Here is a 25,289-nt window from a genome sequence, read left to right as displayed (position 1 = left end):
ACTCTTGCAACCAATACCATACCCTTCCTCTGTCCCGAAGAGACAGCTGTGGCCAGGTACAGGGTTTCCAGCTGGTGGCCCTTCCGTCACTGATTCTCTGTAAGCCATAGACTCGATTGTCGAGTTCACCACCACCATCAGATGTCTGATGTGTGCTGGGCACGGGGGCGCCGCATGGAATAGAGAATCAGTGCTGGAACTGCCGTAGCCAAGCACGTCTCTCCATCTGAACATTCAGGGGCTTCAGAAATAACCACATGAGGAGTTCGGGGTCCTAGTAGACTGTGATGTTGAACCCACAAGCTTCTCAATCAGATGTTCCCTCTGGTTTGGGTTGTCTCACTATGTTTTCACGCTGGTCTGTGGATCAACGGTCCCCAAGACAAGCCTTTGGGGCACTTTTTCTTGCCAGAGAGTGAAGAGCTGGGCCTGCAGTCTGTGGTCTCTTCTCAGGGACCTTCAGCTCTGTAGCTCAAGGCAGAAACAGATATTGTTTAAATGAATGGGTGAGGCTGTGTTCCTGGAAAACTTTGCAAAAACAGGGGTTTGCTGACCCCTGTGAAAGAGGTTTAATTTCCATTTTGCCAAGGTATGGCATGGACATCTGCAGAGTCCAGCCTGGCAGATGAGCTGGATTTTCTCTGCCCTTTGGCTTTTACCAAACCAACTAATCAATTTCAGATCCCTGTTTCCCTGACAACCACTCCTGATACCAGTTTATAAATCAATCAATGTGCTTAATACTAACCACAATTTTAGCAAAAAATACATTCATTAAAAAGGATTCTGGACTTCCCTTTTTTTCCCTTAGATACTGAATATATCTATAGTTGCCTGCTGGGCTTCCATTTTTGATTAGGATGTATAAGTCACAAGAGACTGTTGTTCCAGCCCTAACTGTTGAAACCATCTGGTTAATACACAAAATCATAGCTTTTAAAATTCAGCAGAGAGCCAAGATTCAGAGAAATCTAAATGAACTAAATCTTTCAGAGAGAAGAGACCTACAATTGTTTTCACCCCTTACAGGGGAGCAGGAACCAGCCAAACTTTTTTGAGAATGTTAACAGCAGTAAATAGCTTGGCAAGAGGGTGAGAATCCCAGGGACCCCCAGCCCAGTCATTCTGCATACCCCCCACCAACTCCCCACAGACCTCACCTACTGCAGAGGGCAGTACGCAAAAGCCAGGAACAGAGCGGGAGCTGAGAGAATCCAGCTGCAGTTCTGTGGGCCTCTGGTGAGCCAAAGCAACAGGTCTCTGAAGTCTGAGGAGGGGCCCTGGAAGTGAAAAAATTTCCTCAGTGAGTGGAAAGCAGAGGTCCTGAGGGCTGGAAGGAGAGCAGAAAAGCTGAGAGCCCCTCTCTGGAGAGCCTCAGATCATCTGGTGTACCACCCTTGCACTCCAAAGACGGAGGTGGGACAGGGAGGCCAAGCACATCTCTCTCAGGCCCCCAGGGCCTTCCCCAAGTGCAGATCTTGCCTTCCAAAGGCTAGGGGTTGGGCAGCAGAATGGAGAGGAAAGAGAAGCAGCCAGTCGTGCAAAAAGCTGGCAGCCAAGCTGTGAAGCAGAAAGAGATCTCCCACAGTTTGGAAAACAAGTCTCTTAGCTATAAAGCATAAAGAGGTATCCAGAATGTTACTAGTGCTCAGATCCAAAGCCCTGATCGTGCTCACAGGTATGGGAAGCCAGCATGAATGAAATCTAACGTTGCCACAAATCCCAGACCAAGCTCACTCAGACACACAAACTAGTGGGCTGACAGGAGAGAGTGTGCCCTTTTCTGGGGGTAAATGTTTTTACTTCAGTCTCCACTGTGCTTTCAAACACAGTGTTTGCTTTACAATCAAAATCAAAAAGACGTGCAACGAAGAAAGAAAATAGGATACATGGCCATGAAAGGACACGGTCAATAGAGTCAGTAGAATAGACATGCTGGATTTATCAGAGACTTTAAAATAGCTATGATAAATATGTTAAAGAATCTAGTTGGAAAGGTATACACCTTGCATGGAGAGATGAGGAATATCACAGAAAGGTAGAAACCACAAAAAAGAGCCAAATGGAAATGCTAGAAATGAAAACTACAGTCTTAAAAATTCCTCATGGTTTAATAGCAGACTGAATGCAGCAGGGAAAGGGTCAGTGAGTGAACTTGAAATCCAGTCAATAGAAATTATCCAGACTGAAACACAAGAGGAACAGGAATGAAAATAAAATGGGATAGCCTCTGAGATCTGTGGAATAGCAGGTTGTCTAACATGCATGTAATAGGAGTCCCAGAAGGAGGGGGTGAGAGAAAATGGGACAGAAGAACAATTTAAAGACCCAGCGGCCAAAACTGATGAGAGATATCAACACACAGATTCAAGAATCTCAGTGAACGCCAAGCACAGTAGCTTAAAAAAACACATCGTCACCAAAGTGCTGAAAGCCAACAGCAGAGACATTCTTAAAGCAGCTGCAAAATAAAGATGTATTATGTAAGGGGGACAATAATAAAAATGATGCTGAACTCTCATCAGATACAGGGGAAGCCGGAACACAGTGGGATGAGTGACCGGCAAGGTCAAATTTACAGTGTTTGGCATCCTATAAAAAATTACCAGGCAGGGACTTCCCTGGCGGTCCAGTGGTTAAGACTCTGCACTTCCACAGCAGGGGGCATGGGTTCGATCCCTGGTCGGTGAACTAATATCCCATATGCCACACAGTGCAACCAAAAAATATATATATTACCAGGCATACCAAGAAGCAGGTACAGATCCACAATGAGGAGAAATATTAGTCAATCAAAACTGAACCATACTGACACAGATGTTGAATTTATAGACAAGGACACCAAAAGTTATTTTAACTGTATTCCACATATTCAGAAAGTTAAGAAAAGACATGGAAAGTTTAAAAAAAATACTCAAATTGAACTTCTAGAAATGTAAACTATAATATGTGAGATGAAAAATACACTGGATGAAATCAATGGCAGAAGAAAAGATTAGTGAACTTGAACAGATAGAAACTTTCCAAAATGAAACATGAAAAAAGTATTTTTTAATGGAAAGTCCATCAGTGAAATCGGGGGAAACTTCAAGGGACTTAGTATACATATAATCGGAGTTCCCATGAAAGAGGAAAAAGAAGAGTACGGTCTAGAAAAACATACATGAAGAAATATATCAAATTTGATGGAACTATAAACCCACAAATCCCACTGCTCTAATGTAACATGAAGGAAACTCCTTAACTAAATTGCCCAAAACCAATGATACAGGGAAAAGCAGATGAAAAAAATCAAGTTACAGAGGAACAGTGATGCGAATGACATCAGACTTCTCATCAGAAATGTAAGCAAAGAGACAGTGGAAAACAGCTTTTAAATACTAAAAGAAAAATACTGTCAACCTAGAATTTCATAGTAGTCAATGGAAATATCTTTCAAGAGCAAACTTGAAATAAAAACTTTTTAGCCATACAAAAGCTGAGAATCAACTACTAGCAGGCCCACAGAGCAAGAAATATTAAAGGAAATCCTTTAGGCAGAAGGGAAATGATACCAGTTTGAAATCTGGGTCTATACAAAAGAATGAATAATGCTGGAAATGGCAAGTGCATAGGTAAACATATAAGATTTTTTTCCTATTAAGTCTCTTTAGAAGGTAATTGACTGCCTTTACAAAACTTGTAACATACTGTAGGGTTTATATCATCTATAAAAGTCAACTGATGACAGCAACTGCCCAGAGTTTGGGAGGGAAAAATGGAAGTATACTATCATAAGGTTCTTCCAACATGTGAATTGGTGTAATATCGCTTGAAGGTAGACTGGAAAATTAAAGATGTATGCTATAAGCCATAAAGTAACCACTAAAATTAGAAAAACAAAGAGTTGTAGCTAATAAGCCAACAGAGGAGAGAGAGTGGATCTATAAAAGAAGGCAGAGAAAAGGTGGGGGGATAGATGGGATGAATTATAAACAACAAAAAATAGATTTAAACATAATCACATCAATAATAAATATAAATCCTCTACCACTTCATTTAAGATGCAGAGATCATGAGGTTGGAGTTTAAAAAAGCAAGACCCAGTTATATATAGCCTAAAACAAACATGGTTTAAAAATAAAGACACAAATAGATTAAAGGTATAAGCATGGAAAAGTTACACCATACTAGTGCTTATCAAAAGAAAGCTAAAATCTCAGTTAAAATAGTGAAAACATCATTATTAATACACACATCTGCTAGGAGGACCAAAGAATGTGCCTTGGGGTCATGCAGGCAGAAACACTGCTTAAAGTTCAGGGGGGAAGAGCCCACTGATGAGCCACTTTGCTGTGCCCATACCCTGCTGGAATCCAGTCCTGCAGAGCTGCCTCCTGTGCCCCCAGTTATGGGAAGCTCCCTCAACTCCTCAAACACCAGCACAGTAGATATGCCCAGTATCAGTACTCTGGAACTGTGTCTTTATATCACGTTTCTGCTTAGAATTTGCTACTTAGGCTTAAGGAGTTATATGCTAATACTAGATTGTACTGATGCTATAGTATGTGAGTTGCTGAATAGAAAAGTACCACTCAGCCGAGGTGTTCAGATAAGTACTGTGTTGAATTGGCTGTGCTGTGTTTGGGATGTGAGTCTGTATATCTACAGCTGAGATTTAAATATAACTCATTTGTTCAGTAAGTGCTTAATACCTAACTGATACACTTTTATGACAATAAGAAATGATTTTTACTGTACGTCCATATGTAACTTTTTATTATACAACTGAACATTAAAGTTAATCCTCTTTTCTGATTAATATAACTTGCAATTTCAAACATGTTTCGACTTCATTTCTGATAAACTGTGGTTGGAATCGATAGCTTTGCTTTCTTGCTGGTCCCTTCTAGAAGTATTCCGTTATCTTTAAATACTTAGGAGCATACTCCTTAGTTAAAGGAACTCCAGCTTGCATTCTTTGGCAAAGTAAAGATTTTGTTAAATATGCACTCCCTACTATTTATCTTGAAATCTCAGAGTTTTCTACCTTAGGGTTTTTGAAACTTGGAAACACCTGTACATTAACTCTTTGTTCACGTCTCCCTCATTAGTCAGTAGACCGATTTTGCTCCAGGTGTTATCTCCTCCACGCATTTACAAGATAGGAAACTTGTTCCCAGTCATGTGTATTTTTCTTCTGAGATACTACTTTGAGCCATTATTTTTAAAAATTGTGAATTAGAATAATTTAGAGAGAGAACATGGACTTAGTTTTGTTCCAGTTAATGTTTGGGATTCAAAGAATCATGAGAGAAATTATTTAAATTATTGCATTCAGCTTGAAGAGACCCAGTGAAAGTCGTGTGTGCCTTCCAGGTGCACACACCTTTCCTGGCCCTCTTCTCTTTCCTGGAGTCCTGCCTCAGTTTTCTAAAAATAGAGATGCTGAGAGAAAGCAGTAGCCATGGTTACCACAGTGAAGGAAGTCTCAGAGAGAAGGATGGAATTGTAATTTTTATATCTGGAACCATTGCTTTTTTTTTTTTTTTAAATAGACTTGCCTCCAAGTTGCGTGATGATAGTTTTTCAGTCTGGCCTTGTTTATTCACAAATTGCAGCCTCAGGAAACCTAGTGAAGAGCTCGCTCCTTCTTTGTTGCTGCTGCTGTTGTCTCTGGAGCCCACCTAGTGACTGTGATGACGGGGTCAGGACTGCGCCCAAGGGAGAACTTGGCCCTGTTCTAGTTTTCTAGGCGTGTTTGGGAAAGACACCGGTTCAGCCAGGGAATACACAACATCAGAGAAGTTTGCCCACGTTGCTTTCTGGAGTCTTTCCCCCGTGGGTATAGATGCTTTAACAGGGGTAGAGGTGGGCACCAAAACCGTGGAAGACGAGAGAAATGAAGGCAGCGTCTCTGAGGACAGAGCTGAGGGTGAAGCAGGGTGCTCACTGGGGGGGTCCCTCCCCGCACCGCTGAGCTAGACCACCTAGGAGCCCAAGGTTTGATTCACGCTTCACTCGTACTCTGACCTCTTTTCTTGTCCTAATCTTGTAGGTGAGTAGGGCTAGACACCCTGATTTTAGATCCACAAACTTCCAGGCTCCCCTTCATTGTTGTAGTAAGAAACTTGAAACTATTTCAATGAGGAACACTTGACAGATTTGGCCAATAAAATTCATACTCCCCACTTTCTCAGAAAAGAAAAGAAACTAGAGAAAGGTACCATAAAATCAAAACCCACTGACCATATGTATTAAAAGCAATTACTCAGGTCCACCTTCCCGTGGCTAGTCATCTGTTACTCTCCTCTGTTGCTCTGTGGATATGTGGACATCTTTTTAGATTTTTTTTAACCTTTAATGGTACAGTGATTGATGTTAACGACCTCCATATTTGACATTGTTTTTGATCTTCTTTTTACTTTGTTCCCTGCTTTTTGCATTTTCCTCCCCACCCCTCTCTCTTCTTCATCCCACTTTTATTGTTGGGTTGTTTTTTTATGTGTCTGTGTGTGTCCTGGATTTTCGGTGTCTGTTGGTCTGGTGTCCTCACCTCTCCTCTGCTCCCACCTCCTGCTGCTGTAGCCCCACCGGCTGTGGAAGCTGGCTGAGAAGGTAGGGATTTCCCGCTCATCCACACCAGTGCCTGCTAACCAACACCGTCTCGTCAGCTCCCAGCAGTGGGCAGACTAGGAGTTGAGTGCAGAGATGGGCTGGGCTTCTAGACCCGTGGTCAGGAGGGCTGACGGCCAGCGCGGTGTCACTTCTCAGATCTTGTCAGACGTCTCGCGTTTGTGACAAACGCTGTGCCTCCATTTATACCATCAGTTTGGGGTCGTCTCCATTTTATTTCATTTTCCACTTCTAGTGACCTGTTTTCTGATTTGTTTGTTTTTAATTGGCCTCTTATGGTTATGTGCTTTGCATTACTCAGACCACAAACCGCTTCTCCACTCAGCGCTGGTCTGTAACACAGCTCCCCCAAGCAGTCACAGATCAGCGAGGGCGCCGTGGCCACACGGCAGTGCAGCTCCTCCTCCAGGCTGATTGCATGTGCTTTCTCTGTGGGGAGGATTATCGGGGGGTCCAGTATGGTACAACAAAGGTGTCTTTATTTTTATCTTTTTCTTATATTTAAACGTGCCTTTGGTATAAGATTAAGATTCTCTCGTGAAGAATTTTAGTGTAGTTCTTCAAATAAATTCTGAGAGGCTCCCTTATTTTTTGGCAGATTTTTCTTAGGTTCTGTCTTTTTCTACCCAAGGTATTGAATTACTTTCCCAAGAAATGTATGTAGGATTTTGGTTTGTAATGTAGCTTTAATGCCATTGCTCTTACATGAGCAGAGATCACTGTTCAGAAGTCAACTCAGCATATATTTTGAAGAGATTTATGATGCCAAGATAAGGTTTCTGGACCCTGTGTTAAATGAATAGTTCAGAACACAGGGTGCTGCCAAGATGACCAGTGGTAAACACACAACCTCCCTGACTTATGTCTTGGGCAGAAATGGCCTCCCACATTGGAGGAAAACCAAGGCACAATTAGAACTAGAAGGAACAAGGTCATTATCTTTTATCTCTTCTTCCTTCATCTGTCAGCTCATGTCACGTGTTCTGCTTCAATATCTTGAGCCCTAAAAATACACCTTTTGGGATGCATGTGGTGAAAATCTCTCAGCAAGTGATGCTTCACATCCTCAGTGACCTGCTTTTGCCAAAATGCTGCCTCTGTAGTTTCAGCCTTCTTTTATTTAGCAAGATGCCCCTTTTCTTTCTAATTTTCATAAATGTGATTGACAGTCAAGCTGTGTGAAAGTCCAGTATTATCTTAATAAGATGTTCCTTTCGGAGTTGGGTTATCAGTTGAGAGGTGTGGTTTTAGTGCTTTGGGGTTTTGTTCAGACTTTGCCATAGAAATGCTCCCTGGCCAGTAGGAAGCACAGACCCAGCTCCTCCAAAGCAAACTCGTGTTAACCTCACTGTGTCCTTGCTTGCAGGGGACCTCGGGGCCCGATCCGACCACCGTCTACGTGGACATGAGAGCTCTGAGACACGACAGGTATTGTGATTTTTGTCTTCTTGGTGCCTGGCGTGCAGGGTTCCTTCTAGAAGGAGTACAGAATCATCTGCTCCAAACAAGGTGGTTCATTGAGCGAGCTTTCACAACTCTCCACGTTTACTGCGTGAGGTACCCAGTGAGCAACGAAATTCTTGTGTTCAGACACAAATGACAATGGTTGGCCCAGAGCCGTTGCAACCAGAGTTGCTTTTTCTCACAGTCTGCCCAGAAGACTTGGTCCTTTACTTGAACACTCTAGTCAGGCACCATTTTGCACCTGATAAAATATCAACACTGCCCACGTTTCTTTACATGAATTGAAAATTTGTGTCAAGGCGTTTCCATGAAAAATATAAGTCAGGTGACCTTTCTGTGCAGCTTCCTAAGCAGCCTTGAGCAAGAACAAACGGGGGTGTTGCTGGTGAGTGCTTTTGAGTTCACCTTGAGGGAGGGAAGGTGGAGACAAGATGAGGAATCTTTAGCAGAACTTCTGCTCCCAAAGGGGTCCCTCCTGACATGCGTGAGGGGGAAGAGAGAATTCTATCATTTTCTTATAGACTTCCCCATTGATTAGGTCATTTCTTTGGGGGTAGTTGTGGAGATGCCCATTCATTGATGCTTCAATGACGTGTTAATAGTAAGCGTGAACTCTAGTAGAAGGTGTCCTTTTGTAAATTACTAGAGGTGCTTGTGGACGCGTTGTGAGGGCCAGATACCGTGCTGCTATCTGCATGTCCTCACGTGGTGCCTACTGACGTGTGCATTGTGCTCACAACACCTGGGAGAGCAGAGTGAAAGTTGTGGGTGGGAAACCAGGAGCCCCCAGCCTGGCCTGGCTGAGCATGTTCTTCCATGATACTGAGTCCTGTGTGTGAGTGAATGTGTCAGGGGCAGAGCTGCAGGGGCTGAGAAGGGGCCAGGTGTGCCATGCAGGCTCAGGTATCCTGGGGAATGCCAGCCCCCACTCACACCAGGGGTTCCCAGCCGGGTGCTTGTACCCCCAGCGGACGAGTTGCCATGTCTGTTTAGCATAATCTGGGGAGTGTTACTGCTGGTATGTGGGGGGGGCGGAGGCCAGGGATGCAGCCAAACATCCTACAGTGCGCAAGACAGACTCCTGCCGCACAGCAAATGAACAGCATGGCAGCAGTGCCGAGACTAAGAAATGCTGCATTCACCTAAACACATCACACTTAGAGGTGCTTCCCGGCCCTTGTACCCCTCATTTTAGACCGGGCTATTCACAGGGAATCACAGGATACAGCCCATCTGGTGGCAGAGAGAACCACTGGCCCACCAAGAGCATACCGGCCCACTAGAGCAGAGCTCCATCCAGAGCATTTTCAAAATGCAGACACTTAGCTCTGAAGAGATTAAGTAACAGTGTTTCAGGGGCATAAATTCCAAATACAACTTCTGGGCTTTAAAAAGAAATCTACTTTACTCCCTATAAAAATCATTTGAAAGAAACTTTATAACTTCAGAAGGTGAAAAACAGCTCATCAAAGAATCACCGTTAGAGTAATATTTATGCAGTTCTGTCTGTGACCTGACCCTCAAAACACATGAAGATCAAATTTGTAAGACCATTTAGGTAAAAACTGCTGATCTCTGGGGCCTGAGAGGGTAGGTTACAGTCTCAGACGGACTTACAAGAATAGTAATCAGGAAAGGACAGTTGGTCCCATTGTGTGTTACAAATCTCCTGGAGTACCAGGGATGGTTGGGAGTGGGTTTCAGGGAGTTTTCTTTCCTGGAAAAGGAAAGAAATCTAGAAACTCCTTTCTGACAGCTTTGTGACCTACCTTCATAACTGTCTTCAGTGTGGCAGATCTTCCTATTGAGAAAAGTTGTGATTTAGGAAAAGTGACATTGGAACCCGTACAATGTATCATGGTAAAGTAATAAAAGTCCAGTATCAGATTGATTTCACTGTTCTAGAAAGAGCCAGGAGACCTGAGTCATAGTAGGAGTTTCTTTTCCTAATCTTTTGACCTTGGGAAGTCTGTATCCTTTTAAGTGACACTTCTGTTCTAATCTGTAAAATAATCTCTTATACATACATTTCCTGACTTGGTCATTCAAAACAGAAGTAAAAGTGCTTTGTGAACTGGAAATTGCTATGCAGTCATACGTTAGTGACACTGTCAGGAATGTCATCGAGCTTTACAATTAAGGGTAACATTGCTCAGTGTCAGAGGGATCCCACACCCGCCCTGTCCAGGCCTCATGAGAAAGCCTCAGAGTCGTACCCGCCTCTGTCCCTGTAGCGCTCTCCAGGCTCGCATTTCACATTCTTAGCTCTGTCCTGTGTCAGAGGACAGGCATGGCTGGGAGCTGAGGGGCTGTCAGACACCAGAAACACGTGCACTGGACTTGTCCCTTCCTTGTCTTCGTCAGGGTTTGACTTAAGAAGCCAAAGCAAAGTCCTGCCCTTGAACACGGTTTTCTGCTGGTTTCTGTCCCTGGAGGCACCCTCTCGCAGTCACAGCAGGGAGCCTTGCTCCCTGGGCTGGCTTGGTGCTGCCACACGCAGCTCCTCCGGGCTGAGGTCCTGCCACACGCCCGGGCTCATTGCCGCTCTCTCCTGCTGGGCCCCTTCTTCTGAAGGGGGCAGAAACCCAAATAGGTGTCTTACGTTAAGGAATAATTACCGTGTCCCTTCCTGGAAGGCACTGTCCTCCCCCTGCTGCCCAGGGACATGGGAGACTCGGCCCAGGGCCACCCCGGACGCAGGAATGCCGTGCACACTTCGTCCTGGCCGCCCAGTGCATGCCGCTGGGCCCTGTCAGCTCCTCTTGCTGTGTGTCTGGACTGGCTGCTGGGCAGTCCGGCACCCCCGTCCTCTTGACCTGCTCTGTCAGGACGTGCCCACGCTGGGCTCTTGTCCGTGGTTCTGAAGTGACCGGCTCCTGACAGCAGCTGTGGCACTGCCAGCCCTCCTGTGGGGAAGGTGCTGTGGTTTCCTGATTGTGGCGCATCTCCAGAGCCACTGGGTTACGGTGTGTGGGCAGGCGCAGTCCCCGGAGGAGAGCCTCCCCTCCCCGTGGTGCCAGCCTGGGAAGGTCTCCTACTGAGTTTCCTGTATTTCTGTGAGTCACTCGCCCTCCTGTGTGTGCAGCTCCCAGCTCTTACAAAAGACACATCTCTGTCTCCTCCTATAAGGGGTGGTTTTCTCTTTGCTCTGTGGATATTTTCAAGTGGGGGAACGGCCACCCATGTGGCATTTGCTGGCAGGACAGGACCAGCCCTGAGTGATTCCAGTGCCCCCTTCCTGCTTGCCTGTGAATTGCTGACAGAGAGCACCGTTTCATACTCACCAGAGAAGAAATTCTTTGTTCTGTCCTTATGTTTGCCCTCCGTGCTTGCCCAGGTCCCTGCCACCACTCAGCAGCCCAGCCAGGAGGCCGCAAGGAAGTTCTTAGCGGTAGGGTTTCCCACATTTCAGGTGAGATCCTCAGGTGACATCCCATCTGCCTGCCTTCCTCAGAGGCTTCAGCTCAGCAGGGAGGGTCAGGAGACAAGATAAACTCCTAAACTCTGAGAGCAGGGGAGGCCTGCTGGCCAGAGAGGCAGAGGCCGACCAGTGTGTGTGGCCAGCAGTCCCACTGCTGAAGGAGGACCGGGCCATGGACTCCACTCCGCATGTTGGCGGGAACCTTGGGGTCTGAGAGCAGGAGAAGCACAATGTCTGGGCTCGAGTCGCAGGCCAGGGCACTTGCTCCCACTGTTGGCTCAAGTGGCCTGGTTTCATTCATGACACCAGGTGCCCCGCTCAGAAGTCATCCCTGTCATAGTGCCATGGCCAGAGCTACCTGAGTGGTGGCTGTGAGTGGACAAACAGCAGAGCGTAGCTTATCCAGAACAGCCCTCATTTTTGGCAAAGGTTTTGCTCCCTTCTCTTGCCTGATGGTCTAGCCTTTGTAGGACACCCAGCCTACTCGCTGGCCAGCTGCCCCACCCATAGCAGCAGCCAGACTAGGTGGGCTGAGCCAGCCGCTACCTCGGCCCCTTTCTCTTTCATTCTTTTCCTCTTTCCTCACCCCTGCTTCTGCCCACTCATAATCTTCCCAGCCAAATTGGGCCTCTTTCTTTATTGCTTCCTCCATCTGTAGCCAGTTGCCAATATTCACACTCCACAGTCGGCCAGCCAGCACTTGGACACAGGCTTCTTCACTTAACCTAACTACTTAAATTGGCCTAATTTAGTTCAGTGTAACGGGCTGCAGCCTCCTGACCCAGCAGGCTATAAAAAGTTATCATTCCCAGCACTGATATTTCCTGCAAGCATCGCATCTGTCTGAAAGCTGCTGCAGGTGAAGTTCCATAGATTCTTAGTGCTCTAATGGTAATTTTTAATTATAACCCACCCTAAATTAGCATAATGCTACCTGGGTCCTAGAAGAGTTTTAGTCCCTTTTAATTCTGTCTTAATGCAACCAGTAGTTTATTTTTGAAGGATGGCATACAGGCAGACCTCAGAGATTCTGTGGATTTGATTCCAGACCACCTCAGTAAAGGGAATATCACACCTCAGTAAAGGGAATATTGCACGAATTTTTTGGCTTCCCAGTGCATATAAAAGTTATGTTTACACTATACTGCAGTCGATTAAGTGTGCAATAGCATTATGTCTGAAAAAAACAAAGTATACATACCTTAATTTTAAAACATTTTGTTGCTAAAAAATGCTCACCGTCATCTGAGCCTTCAGTGGGTTATAATCTTTTTGCTGGTGGAGGGTCTCCCCTCAGTGTGGCTGGCTGCTGACTGAACAGGGTGGTCTTTACTGAAGGTTGGGGCGGCTGTGGCAGTTTCTTAAAATAGGACAGCCAGGAAGTTCACCACATTAACTGACTCTTCAGGAAGGATTTCTCTGTAACACGCAATGCTGATGACAGCATTTTACCCACAGCGGAACTTCTTTCAAAACTTGAATCAATCTTCTCCAACCCTGCCCCTGTTTTATCTACTAAGTTTATGCCATATTCTAAATCCTTTGTTGTCATTCCAGCAATCTTCACAGAACCTTCCCCAGCATAGATTCCATCTCAAGAAACCACTTTCTTTGCTCATCCATAAAGTAACTCTTCATCTGTCCAAGTTTTATCATGAGGTTGCAGAAATTCAGTCACATCTCAGGCTCCACTTCTAATTCTAGTTCTTTTACTGTTTCTACCACATCTGCAGTTACTTCTTCCTCTGAAGTCTTGAACCCCTCAAAGTCGTCCGGGAGGGTTGAAATCAGCTTCTTCTGAACTCCTGTTAATGTTGATATTTTGACCTCTTCCCATGAATCACAAATATTCTTAATGGCATCTAGAATAGTAAATCCTTTCCAGAAGGTTTTCAATTCCCTTTGCCCAGATCCATCAGGGAGATCACTATCTATGGCAGCTAAGCAGCCTTATAAAATGTATTTCTTAAATACTAAGAATTAAAAGTCAAAATTAGTACTTGATCCAGGGACTGCAGAATGGATATCGTGTTAGCAGACATGAAAACAACCTGTATCTCATTGTCCATTTCCATCAGAGCCCTTGGGTGACCAGAAGCATTGTCACTGAGCAGTAGTGTTTTGAAAGGAGTTTTTTTTCCTGAGCACATCTCAACAGTGGGCTTAAAATATTCAGTAAACCATGTTGTAACCAGATGTGCTGTCATCCAGGCTTTGTTGTTCCATTTACAGAGCACAGGCAGAGTAGATGTAGCATAATTCTTACAGGCCTTAGGATTTTCAGAATGGTAGATGACCGTTGGCTCAACTTCAAGTCACCAGGTGTTGTAGCCCCTAACAAGAGTCATCCTGTCCTTTGAAGCTTTGAAGCCAGGCATTGGCTTCTCCTCTCTTGCTATGAAAGTCCCAGATGGCATCTTCTTCCAATAGAAGGCTGTTCAATCTGCATTGAGAATCTTTTGTTCGGTGGAGCCTCCTTCATGAATGATCTTGGCCGGATCTTCTGGGTGACTTGCTGCAGCTTCTTCATCAGCACTTCTGCTTCACCTTGAACTTTTATCTTATAGAAATGCCTCCTTTCCTTAAACCTCATGAACCAACCTCTGCTAGCTTCTGACTTTCCTCTGCAGCTTCCGCACGTCTCTCAGCCTTCATAGAGTTCGAGAGAGTTAGGGCCTTGCTTTGGGTTAGGCTTTGGCTTAAGGAAATGTTGTGGCTATTTTGATCTTCTACCCAGACCACTAAAACTTCCTCCATATCAGCAATAAGGCTGCTTCATATGTTCACTCTTAATTTCCTTCAGGAACGTTGCCTTGGCATATGCAACTTGGCTAACTATCTGGTGGTGCAAGAGGCCTCGCTTCCAGCCCATCTTAGCTTTGGACCTGCCTTCCTCACCAAGCTTAATCATTTCTCCCGTTTCATTTAAAGTGAGAAATGCGTGACGTCTCCTTGAGAAGAATGTCACTTGAACACTAAGGCCATTGTAGGGTTATTAATTGGCCTAATCTCAGTATCATTGTGTCTCAGGGAATGAGGAGGGGGAGAAAGACGGGGAGTGGCCAGTCAGTGGGGCAATCAGAACACATAGCATTTATTAAGTTCACCATCTTATAAGGGCAAATTCGTGGCACCCCAAAACAATTACAATAGTAACATCAAAGATCACAGGTCACCATAATAAATGCAATAGTAATAATGAAAAAGTTTGAAATATTACAAGAATTACTACCATAATGTGACAGAGACATGAAGTGAGCAAATGCTGTTGGAAAAATGGCACCGATAGACTTGCTTGATGCAGGGTTGCCACAAACCTTCAATTTGTAAAAAAAAAAAAAGAACACGGTATCTGCGAAGTGCAGTAAAGCAAACGAAGTGCAATAAAAGGAGGTGTGCCCACATTCTGGAAGGCTTAAGTAGTATAAGATCTACGTGGTTTTTCTTTGATAGCCCTCATCTCTTGCTGTCAGCATCAGGGTCTTCCTAGAGACAAGTACCGAAGCACGTGGTGGGTATCAAGTGATCCAGAATTGCTGCAGTGACTTCTTCCACTCATTACATCGTTGCTGCAGCTACTCAGATACCTTCAGCCCTCCCAGGGTCTCCTCTGCTCCTTTTGTCTGCAGCAACAAGAGACACCACACCAAAGGCTGGCTGGAAGGCAGGGCATCCTTTGCCTGAAAGTAAGGCTTTGCAGCCGCTTTTCAGAGGCCTGCAGCCCCAGGATGCCTGCCGGCATGGGAGCCCTACCCACACCCCTCTCTGTCGGGACCTTGTCTGTCTGCCCTCCTCCTGCTCATGTTGTCATCCGCGCCCTGGACCCTCACTCTGGGCGACCGGAGCAGAGCCTGCGAAGGAGCCCCACCAAGCTGTGCCTCTCAGGGTCCTTCCTTCATTGCCCATCCCCCTTCAGCCACACTTATCAGTTGTGGGGGCAGATCTGTGCTGGTACAAAGAATGGGTCACGCTGGTGAATTTGACAATCCCGCGTTCCCTGGCCCCATCCTCCTGCTGACGCCCTCCTTGTTCTGCAGTCAGGCATCCCAGCAGGTTCCCCTTCACTCCGTTTTCCTTAAATAAAAGTTGTCTGTAGGTGGATGATCAGCATCACAGTCTCAAAGTAACATGGAGAGATGTAAAACCAGTCATAGAATAGTTAAAATAACGCAGCTGGGAAGGACTTAGCGAGCTCAGGTTGTGACTGGCACCAAGGTCCTCCACAGTTTTAAGATTAAATCACCAGTGAATAGTTTTTAAATGGAAAAGAGCTTCTTTTCTAAAAGGAGATTTTGCTGTGTGAACTGGCCGGTCCTCTCTCGTGTGCCTGTTTGAGGAGGTGGCTTCTGTGCTGCTGTGTCTGAGGCCCTGCCTATGGTCTGCAGGGGCAGGGCCGTGAGTGTTTCAGGACCAGGCATCGCTGTCACAGGGGTGGCAGCTCATTGAGGAATGCAGTTCAATCCTTATTCTTTCCCTTTTCTGCAAGTGCTACGTCGACCCCTGGTTACTTTAAATGCAGAATCGTTCCCAGTCATTTTTTGGGTTGGTAGGTGGGACTGCATCTCCATTCTCCGTGGCCTGTGTGGTGGCCCTCGCCGTTTCCTCTCTACTATCGACTGCTTTTTCTTTGACTTCTAGACTATCTTTGCGTTGGGTAATGCTCATCGGCAGAGTTCATGTTCCCCGTCAAACTGCCAGGCATTGACCAAGTGCTGGATGTGGAGGAAGGGAACCGCTGGTACAGAAAACACAGTAACACCTTCTGTTTCTCTTTGTAGAGTCCGTTTAGTAGAAAGAGGATCTCCTCATAGTTTGCCCCTAATGGAATCAGGAAAAGTAAGTATTGAAGGAAGGTGTATGCATGTCCATATAAACACGAGTCTCAGTTTGTGGGCTTTGAAAATTCAAGAAATAGATGGTAGATTTTTTTTTTTCAAAAACGTTTTCTTGAATGTTGTATAACAGGACTGGTTTTGGCCATGAGCACAGAAACTCAAAATGACAGTGTTTTAAATGAGTTAGTTTTTTTTTCTCATGTAGAAGAAACCACCAGGGACCGTGGCATCTTATGTCTTGGCCTCCCCTCCCAAGGGTGCCTCAGGGTCTAGAGTGGTTTTTCCAGCTCCAGCCTTCCTTTGCACATTCCAGCCAGAGGAGGAGAAGCAGAAAAAGGAGGAGGCCAAAGGTGCAGACTGTAAGGACAGCTCCTCAGCTGCCTCACTCACACTTAAGTATCACTGGGCATTGTCACCCACAGCTGAAAGGCAGGTTGGCAGCACTACATTGGTTTTGAATGTCTACGGGCCTGGCTAACAATCGGGGCTTGTTTACTGAGGAGCTGGACAAAGAATGGTTAGCAGGGGACAGCTAGTCGTTCCTGCAACGGTGGTTATCTTGTTTATAGAACTAAATGCAAGAAACATATTTAAACGTAATTGAAGACTTTTTCTTTTCTTTTTTGGCCCCAATCGTCAGATCGCTTCTCCATTTAACATAATTCTAAAAGCATATTGTTTTTGGACCTTTTACAGTCTGTGTCTACATGACTGCCCATTAGAATTCTTGGTACTAAGTTGGCTCTAAGGTGGGACACGGTGCTACCCACCCACCCAAGTCGGTCTGGCGGGCCGTTCATCAGACGTGTTCCAGGAGCGTTCACCACAGATGTGTTGCCTTATCTCAACCGCACAGCGTTAATTAGCTGAACTGAGACGGGTTCTGTTCTAAATTTCCAGAATCAGGTTTTGCTTCATTACGTGGTTTCAGTGGAATGTGGAGCATTTCTGAGCTAAACGTCCATTAAGAAGGAGGTGCTTCATATCGACATGGTACTAGAAGGTGTTTACCAGCAGGAAAAGCGGGCGGTGTGGTGGAGGAGAGGGGCAGAGCCGCAGGCGCGGTGTCCTCGTGGCTCGGCAGACGCGTGGGTGGTGACGGCCGTCTCTTCTGGACACCACAAAGCAGCTCCACTAAATCATCTTTTGCAAGCATTGAGCCTGTTAAATTATATCATTTATCATGCTTTTGTTCCAGTTCTTAATTTTAGGGTCACTTAAACAGGCTCTGTCACTGTAGTAATTGCAGTGAAATGTAATTGCCGTGCTGTACTTACATAGTGAAGCCATTCACTTTCTAAACCATTTTAATCGGGAAAATAGGCATATGGCACGAAAGCAAGGTCAAGGTTGATGGTGAAGCATCTACCTGTCTGTCCGCTGATGAGACTCTTCTTTCCAACATAGATACTTCCAGGGGTTCGGATCATAATTGCCAATCCAGAAACAAAAGGACCGTTGGGAGACTCACACCTGGGTGAGGTGAGTTCTGGGGACTCACACCTGGGTGAGGTGAGGTACAGGGTGTCCATGAAAGTTCAGGATTACAAAGTAGGATTTCCTTAAGGGAGTATCGTAGATTCTCCTCAAAAGTTTAGAAGAGAGGAAACTTCATGTGAGTGGACTGAGTTTCCTTGTTTCCCAGCCCTTGGTTTGTCTGCCACGTGCCTGCTGCCTTCACAGCAGGGAAGTCCTTCATCAGGAACACGATGGAGAACGTGCAGAGGGAATCTTGCGAACCCCAGAATCATAACAGCACCAACAACCGTGGCAGGCAGGCTGGGGACACGACAGGTGTTCATCTGGGTCAGAAAGTCACTTCCGCTCCCTTGTGTTGACGGTGAACCTGGCCAGTGACTCCCCGCCTGCCCCCTCATCCTGCGCGCTGCTGGCTGCGTGTGGCTGCAGGAGACCCTTCCTGGGCCATCATCCCCGCAGCTTGCACTGCTCGGCCGGCCAGGTGTGCCCGCTTCTGCCTTACACTGTCCTTCTCTCTCCCTGATGGACTTGTTTCTTCTGACATGTCTGCCTCCCCTCCCCACCCCACCCCCGTTTTCCTCTCCAAGGCCAAGCCCACAGTGACCCTGTCCTGCCCTCTAGGACCCTCTTGCAGGTGCCGCCCACTGTTCGGTCAGCTTCCCCCCCTTCCTCTGACCCATTCTGGCCGCACACAAAAGGCTGCCACAGCTGGCACCCGACCAGCACAACAGCCCTGCCACTCTCCTGGGGTGGTGCCCTGGGCACGTGTGTACCTCGTAAAGGGGTGAATAGTGATGAGGCGTGAGTCCCAACCACTGCTCACTCCCCAAACCCTTTTTGTTCTTGGACGGTTTTTTGGCCCCTCACTCATCTCTCTCTATGTGAAGATCAGAACTAGTCTGTGAGCTGCGCTATATTTTAGGGATTTCCTTTAAATATATGTCTAGGAATGAAATTGGGATGTAGCACCCGCCATCTCGGGCACCTGGAGATGCTCCCGGCGGGTGCTGTCCTCACAGCGGGCAGCCTTGCTTGGAGCTGAGCGGGTGCGCTGGGCGGAGGGGCAGGGACCACTGCACCCTGATGTTCTACTGGGAACATGTCTTAACAGAGATGGTTTTCCTTCCCCTCGCTCGACGGGGTGCCCTCCGTCTCTGGTCTGCTTCCTCGTTGCTCAGCAGGCACGACTGAGGGCCGCTGGCTAGACCTCGGCTCCTCCGGGCCTTATCTGTGCGGACTTGATGGGCTCCTCTGCCTTGTCCCTGGCTCTGCTCAGCCCACGTAGTCGGCACCGTGTCAGCAGGTCTTTCCTTCCCATTTCCACACTCAGGCACTTTTCTCCCCCATTTTTTGTTACAGTGCCTTTCCCTGCTAGAGTTTGTTTTGTGTTGTGTTGTTTTATTACAATGTAATATTCCCAAAAGTATGCAAGCCAAGTGAAAGGGAAAATAAATCACAAAGCTTTTTAACATTTTTCCAGCTTGCTTTTTAGAAACAGTCGGTACATTTGAATAAATATAAGGAAACTCATACAACCTCGTTCATTTGATGTTTATTTCAAAAGCCCTCAATCCATCTGCTTTAATAGAATTCTCAACAGATGATGGCTTGGTTGTTTGCTCAGCCATGAGCTTGCTGTCATGCCTTCATTTCAATAAACTTTGTGGCATCTGTGTCTCCCCAGAAACTGGAGTCGTCTTGTTTTTGCAGGGCAAGGACAGTTTCAGTAGCACGGAATATAATCTATTGAATTGTAAAAGCAGCTTCTGCCCTGGAGATCATCTCAAGTTAACTTATCCAGTTATATTTTGCTTCCTTAACAGATCTGGGTTCACAGTGCCCACAATGCCAGTGGTTATTTCACTATTTACGGAGATGAATCCCTCCAGTCAGATCACTTCAACTCAAGATTAAGTTTTGGAGACACACAGACCATCTGGGCACGAACAGGCTATTTGGGGTTCCTGCGGAGAACTGAACTCACTGATGCAAACGGAGGTGAGAGTCCCAACAGGTGGCACGAAGGTCCTCAGACCCCGGAAACCCATCTGGGGTTTGGGATCCCAATCCCGGGAGAATGTGCATGCGTGCGTGCTTGTGGCAAGCCAGCCTGAAAACAGCCGAGGGTGAGAGAGCGCCAACTCAGGGCAAGTGCATCCAGCAGTGGAGGCTGCATGTCACGTGCTCTGTGCTCCCATGTGAGCCAGGAACACATTTAAAACCAGAGGCAAGAGCCAGGTGCCGTGTTGTCCACAACAAGTGCCTGTAAGTGCAGCTCACGGACTTGTTGCCAGTCCTGGAGCCACCAGCCCAGCCCAGGCCCTCCTAAAGCCCTGCTGCTCTCTTCCAGGGCAGGAGGCGCTGGCCTCAGGTGCTCTGCATTTCTGCACCTGTCCAGCAGGCCTGGTGCCACAAGGTGCCTGAGGGGAGCAGCAGCTCTGAGGGGCTGGCGCTGGACGTGGGTGTCACGCAGAACTAACACGTTAAGAGCCTGCCTGCTCTTCAGGTCTTTGCTGATCCTGGAATCCTTTCTCTACTCTTTATTTCACTAAAAACAGAGACAGGACTTGGGTATTGCATAGAGATGGGGCCTGAGCTTTCTTGGTGAGATCCTGCCAGACTCAAAGCCAGAAGCCAGCGAGCCTTCCTGACCCACCTGTCTGATGGGAGCTGTGCCAACCTGGCGGAACCAGCATGAATTTAGGGGAAAAGTACAAGATTTTTTGGTGTTGCATTTTCAATTTGGGAAAATCATAGACTGTTTTACTTGAGGGTGCTATCTGGGGTTCCTTGAAGAACTAAGCAACACCCAGACCTCCCAGGAGGCAGGGCAGGTCCCATCCTGCGGAGCCCGGGGGCTGGGACAGTGGGATACCCCACGGCAGCTGTGGTTAGAAGCCAGCAAGTAACTGCCTCCATCTCATCTGACTTAAACTGGAAAAGATTTATTTTCTAGTATTTTATATGTCAGTCACTTCTCTCAAACTCACCGTGATGTATTTGCTAGTCTAAAGGTTAAAGATGTCTCCTTGTTTTTAAGGAAAGATGGACAGACTGCATGTTGTCATTATCCCAAGGTTTGCACAGCTGATGACAATAAATTTAACAGTTACACGAGCTAAGGAAATTTTTGTTCATGAACATTCTCAGAAACTATGCTTCCTCTTCCCGCTCAGATGTACAGTAATAAGAGAGTTAAGAACTCATGTGCTGGCACCAGAGGGAACTGGGCATAACTTGGGCTGTGCTGGGTCCTCACCATGTGACTCCAGGGAGCAGGTCTGCTGGCCCGTGTCCCGGTGGTGCTGATGCTGCTGAGGGCTGTGTGATAACGCACTTGATGGCGTGTGGAGGCTACTCCTGTGGGATGAGGGGAGGGACGTGCAGGCGTGCGGCCAGCGCTGAGCCAGGCAGCACTTCCGCCTGCACCTTCTCCCTGAAAGCCTCGGGCTGCAGAGTTTCCCTGGTAGAAGGGAGACAGCATCCCTTGCTCAGTGATCTTTTCTTTGCATCTCTTTCGCATTCAGGGGTAGTGTTTTTTATTTTTTAAGCGGCTTGAGCGGCATTGCGGTGAAGCTCACACAGTTTCCATTCCCTGTACAGAGCGCCACGACGCCCTCTACGTGGTGGGGGCCCTAGATGAGGCCATGGAGCTGCGCGGCATGAGGTATCACCCGATAGACATCGAGACCTCCGTCATCAGAGCCCACAAAAGCGTCACGGAATGGTGAGGAGGGGGCGGCAGCCCGAGGGCACGGGGTCCTGGGCAGAGTCAGCTTTCCAGGGTGAATCTGAACCTCTGAAGAGCACTCCTAGTGCGGAGTTGTTGCTTTTCCCGAGAGTGACATACAGGCGGCTGGGCAGTGTTTCCAGGGAGCCGTTTATTTGGTTTTTTGTTAAGGAAGGCGTGACGTAGGGGAAATAGACTGTCCGCGGGAGCCTAAACGCAGCATGCCTGTGGGAAGACCTTAGGCTCCAGGAGAGGCCGCGTTTGCCAGCGTCACTGGGTTGTCAGTGACAAGTCACCCACCCCAGCCATCCTTGGGGGTGAGGAGCCTTGCAGGCCATGCTTCTCCCTGGCTGTTTGGTTGTCTGTGATGTGTGAGTGTGCCCAGGTCACCACCTGGCCCGGGGACTGCAGCGCTGACCACCTCCTCAGGGCCTTTACGTGGCATTTGAGAGTGAAAAGCGGCTTCAGCACCATTGGCAGCAGGTCTGCTCATTCCCTTAGTCCCTGAACTGGCAGAGGCCTGATGGAGCCGGTCTGCAAGCTCTGGGCAGGAGCCCCAGGGGAGGCTTGTTCCAAAACCTCTCGGGAGCAGTTTTCTCGGCATGTGGGTTGGTCTGAGATTGTCGGCTGCCTCTTGTTAGCTGACGCAGGCTGGTGTTCTTGGCCACGCACTGCACCGCACAGAGGACTTGGCAGACAGAAGAGTCGGGTGGACGGGAGCGCCTCGTCCCCACTTGGTGCCGCGTTTCAGGGCGAGCAGTGACGGAGCCCGTCTGGAGCACAAGTCCTCCGCCTGCCAAAGCTGCCTGTCCACTCGTGTGTCGAGGAGGGCAGGGCAGAAACCCCAGAAAGGTATCAGCCCAGAAACTGGCAGGGGCCCACCTCAGTTTCCATCTGAATAGCTATAAATACCAGTCACAGCCTTCAGTTTTTGTACTTTTAAGAAAATAATTTTGACTGGCTTGTATTGCCTCCCTCGAGTGTCTTCTATCTAGCTGAAAAGGTGCCGTTTCCACCTAAAAGTGTGTGGCAGGGGTGCCCCTCGTAGGTTTCTCCTTTCTGTTCTGAGCATTGCTTAGATGCCGTGGCGTGGAATAAAGCTGCATTTTATCCCGAAGGGTTTCTCTCTGTTGGAGTCTGTGCAGCACAACTGTTCTGTTATTTCCCTCCCCCTTGCCTGTGGCCCCCCCACAGGGTGCCCCCATCAGCCACTTTCATGCAGAGAAAGAAGGATGTGATGCCACGTCACATCTGTGACTGCCTCACTGAGTACAGTCCGGCCCCCCGACCCTCTCAGCCACTGCGGCCCCCAGGAGAGCTCCGGCGGAAGGAGAGTAGCCGGCAGCAGCCCGCGGCCTCCTGGCAAACCCCCTCCCCAGCTAACTGTGGAGTCTGAGCTGGTCCTGATGCTGCGCCATCGATTTCAAATGCCAGGATAAGATTGTCCCCAGCATACATCAGAGTAGTCACATGTGATTCATGGACTCAAGGCGCGGCCCTTGTGGAGCGGTGCCTGGTGCCTGGGAGTTGTGCCCTGGGCCTCGGCACTGGCACTTCTTCTCGGGAACAGCTCCCCACAAGGTTGTTCCCTTAGGTGTACACGTTCGTCACAAAGCAAAATCCAGAAGGAGGGGTCTGCTGAACACATTCTCCAATGTTTCCTTTTCATTTTCATGTATTCATTGGCCATACTGAACAAAATATTCATTTTTTCCTAATAGGCATACTCTATGCTTTCAGGAAACAATAGTGAATGTTCCCAGATACTTCCTGCCTCACAAGTGAGATAGAACCTTCTCTGTGTCTGGCAAGAGAAAGATCCCCACAGCCCACTGCAGGGCCCCAGAGCCTGGCCTGTCCTCCACGCGGCTCTGGTGGCCAAGGGCAGTGTGTGTTAAGGTTCTTAAACAACCACGTTTTAAAAGCCCAACTATATGATGTTAAAGTGGCTTAAAGTGTAAAACACTGTTCTTAGGCTCCTACAAATTGGGCAGACAAAATACTCTGGGTGGCACTCCTGTTGAAAGATCCAAAATAAGACACTTCTGGGTACATCTCTGGAGTTCTCCAGGAATTACCCCACATGAGTCAGGTCTCACTGCATTGCCCTCATCCTAAACTCAGTACTTCAAACAGGAATCAGTTAATGTGCCCTGGGTCTGCAGTTGACCGCTGAGGTATCTGACCCCAGCGTGGCTGGAGCCCACGGGTCAGCCGGGCCAGGGGCTGGCAACTCTTCTGCACATGTTTTTCATCCCCCTGGTGGCAGAGGCAAGTCAGGACCAGCCCCAGTGCCCCCGCTGTCCTAGCCTCAGCAACAAGCCCACAGACCATGTTGCAGGCTGACCCAATCACCTGGCGGGACAGACTCCACCCTTAGGGGTGTGTGGATCCAGGGAGGGCAGGGGCGGGGCCGCCACCGCGAGAGCAGGTCGGTAGGAGGTGCGCATGATGGGAGTGTGAGAGCCGGTCAAGGACCAACAGGCCTGAGGAGGCTTAGCGCCCAGGCAGGTCCACAAAGAACCCAGTGGAACGTCTGGAAAAGAAAACAGGATCGTTAAGTTCAAGCCCTGCTGTACAGTGATGCTTCTCTCTCTTCCAGTGCTGTGTTCACCTGGACAAACTTGCTGGTGGTTGTGGTTGAGCTCGACGGGTCTGAGCAGGAAGCCCTGGACCTGGTCCCCCTGGTGACCAACGTGGTCCTGGAGGAGCACTACCTGGTGGTGGGGGTGGTGGTGGTGGTGGACATCGGCGTCATCCCCATCAACTCCCGGGGGGAGAAGCAGCGCATGCACCTCCGCGACGGCTTCCTGGCCGACCAGCTGGACCCCATTTACGTGGCCTACAACATGTAGACACTCCCAGAGGCGGGCCATCTGCTCAGTGTCGCGAGTGTGCAGACGCCAGGGCGAGTTCCCGAGCGGAGCTTTTGCCAAGTGGTGGGGAGGAGACTTTCCACTCGTCCAGATCGGCACGGGGATGAGACGAGAAATGTGAAGTTTGCTCAGAAGGACTTTGCGTTACTGCCTTCAGTTTATTGGAAAAGCCCATTTCAAAAACTTTTTCTTTTTTTTTAATTATTGGATAATAAGTGCTTTCTTCGTAAATGTGGTATTTTGTTAAGCCAAAATAGCAATTAAAAAAATATTCTGCCCTCCAGATGGGTTCTTTTAAACAATTTATGTAGTGTGACAAAGAATTGTTTTCTCTGTTTTAATGTGTCATGAAATCTTAATGCCATGGACCTGCTACTAATTTAAGCCATTGCTGGAGCTCATCCTTTTAGGACAGTTTGTTGAGGTACGAGAAAACCTTCCAAATAGCACCTTCCAATTAGATTTTAGCAGCTTTCTTTGTCAGAAATGTGCTGAAGAAACAGGCTAATAATCGGCCTTTGAATTTTAGCATGGAATGAGAAGAAATTATAAATAAGGTGTATTTCGGCAATTACCTTGCAGATATCTTTGTACTAAACTAAAATGATAAAATAAGTTAACTTCTTATGTAATTATGTACAAAACGTTTAATTTATTTTGATCTCTTTAGAAGTATAACAGAGAAAACATTCAAGAATATTAAAGTCTTGTAATGTTTGCTAATATAAAAAGTGTTGTATTATCTTGCGTGGATAGCATCACAACAAATATATATATATGAAATATAAATTCACTAAGAACAAAGGAGATTTTAAAGTTTAAAACGCAGAACCTGTCACTTGCATGGCGTCCCCTCCACTGCACTGTAG

At 47.3% G+C, this 25,289-nt stretch overlaps 1 protein-coding gene across 1 annotated transcript in view; it reads left to right on the top strand.

The window, feature by feature from the left end:
• Window positions 1-24,399, top strand: part of DIP2C (disco interacting protein 2 homolog C) — a 368,636-nt gene extending 344,237 nt beyond the window's left edge. The window contains exons 32-37 of the mRNA XM_065872651.1: window positions 7,982-8,043; window positions 16,279-16,336; window positions 17,743-17,817; window positions 19,638-19,812; window positions 21,418-21,541; window positions 24,147-24,399. Of these exons, the coding sequence (XP_065728723.1) occupies window positions 7,982-8,043; window positions 16,279-16,336; window positions 17,743-17,817; window positions 19,638-19,812; window positions 21,418-21,541; window positions 24,147-24,399 (747 nt within the window). The remainder of the gene's footprint in view (window positions 1-7,981; window positions 8,044-16,278; window positions 16,337-17,742; window positions 17,818-19,637; window positions 19,813-21,417; window positions 21,542-24,146) is intronic.
• The last annotated feature ends 890 nt before the right edge of the window (window positions 24,400-25,289 follow it).

Source organism: Phocoena phocoena, chromosome 2 (assembly GCF_963924675.1).
Source record: "Phocoena phocoena chromosome 2, mPhoPho1.1, whole genome shotgun sequence".
Taxonomy (NCBI): Eukaryota; Metazoa; Chordata; class Mammalia; order Artiodactyla; family Phocoenidae; genus Phocoena; species Phocoena phocoena.
This window is presented reverse-complemented; position numbering and strand designations above follow the sequence as displayed.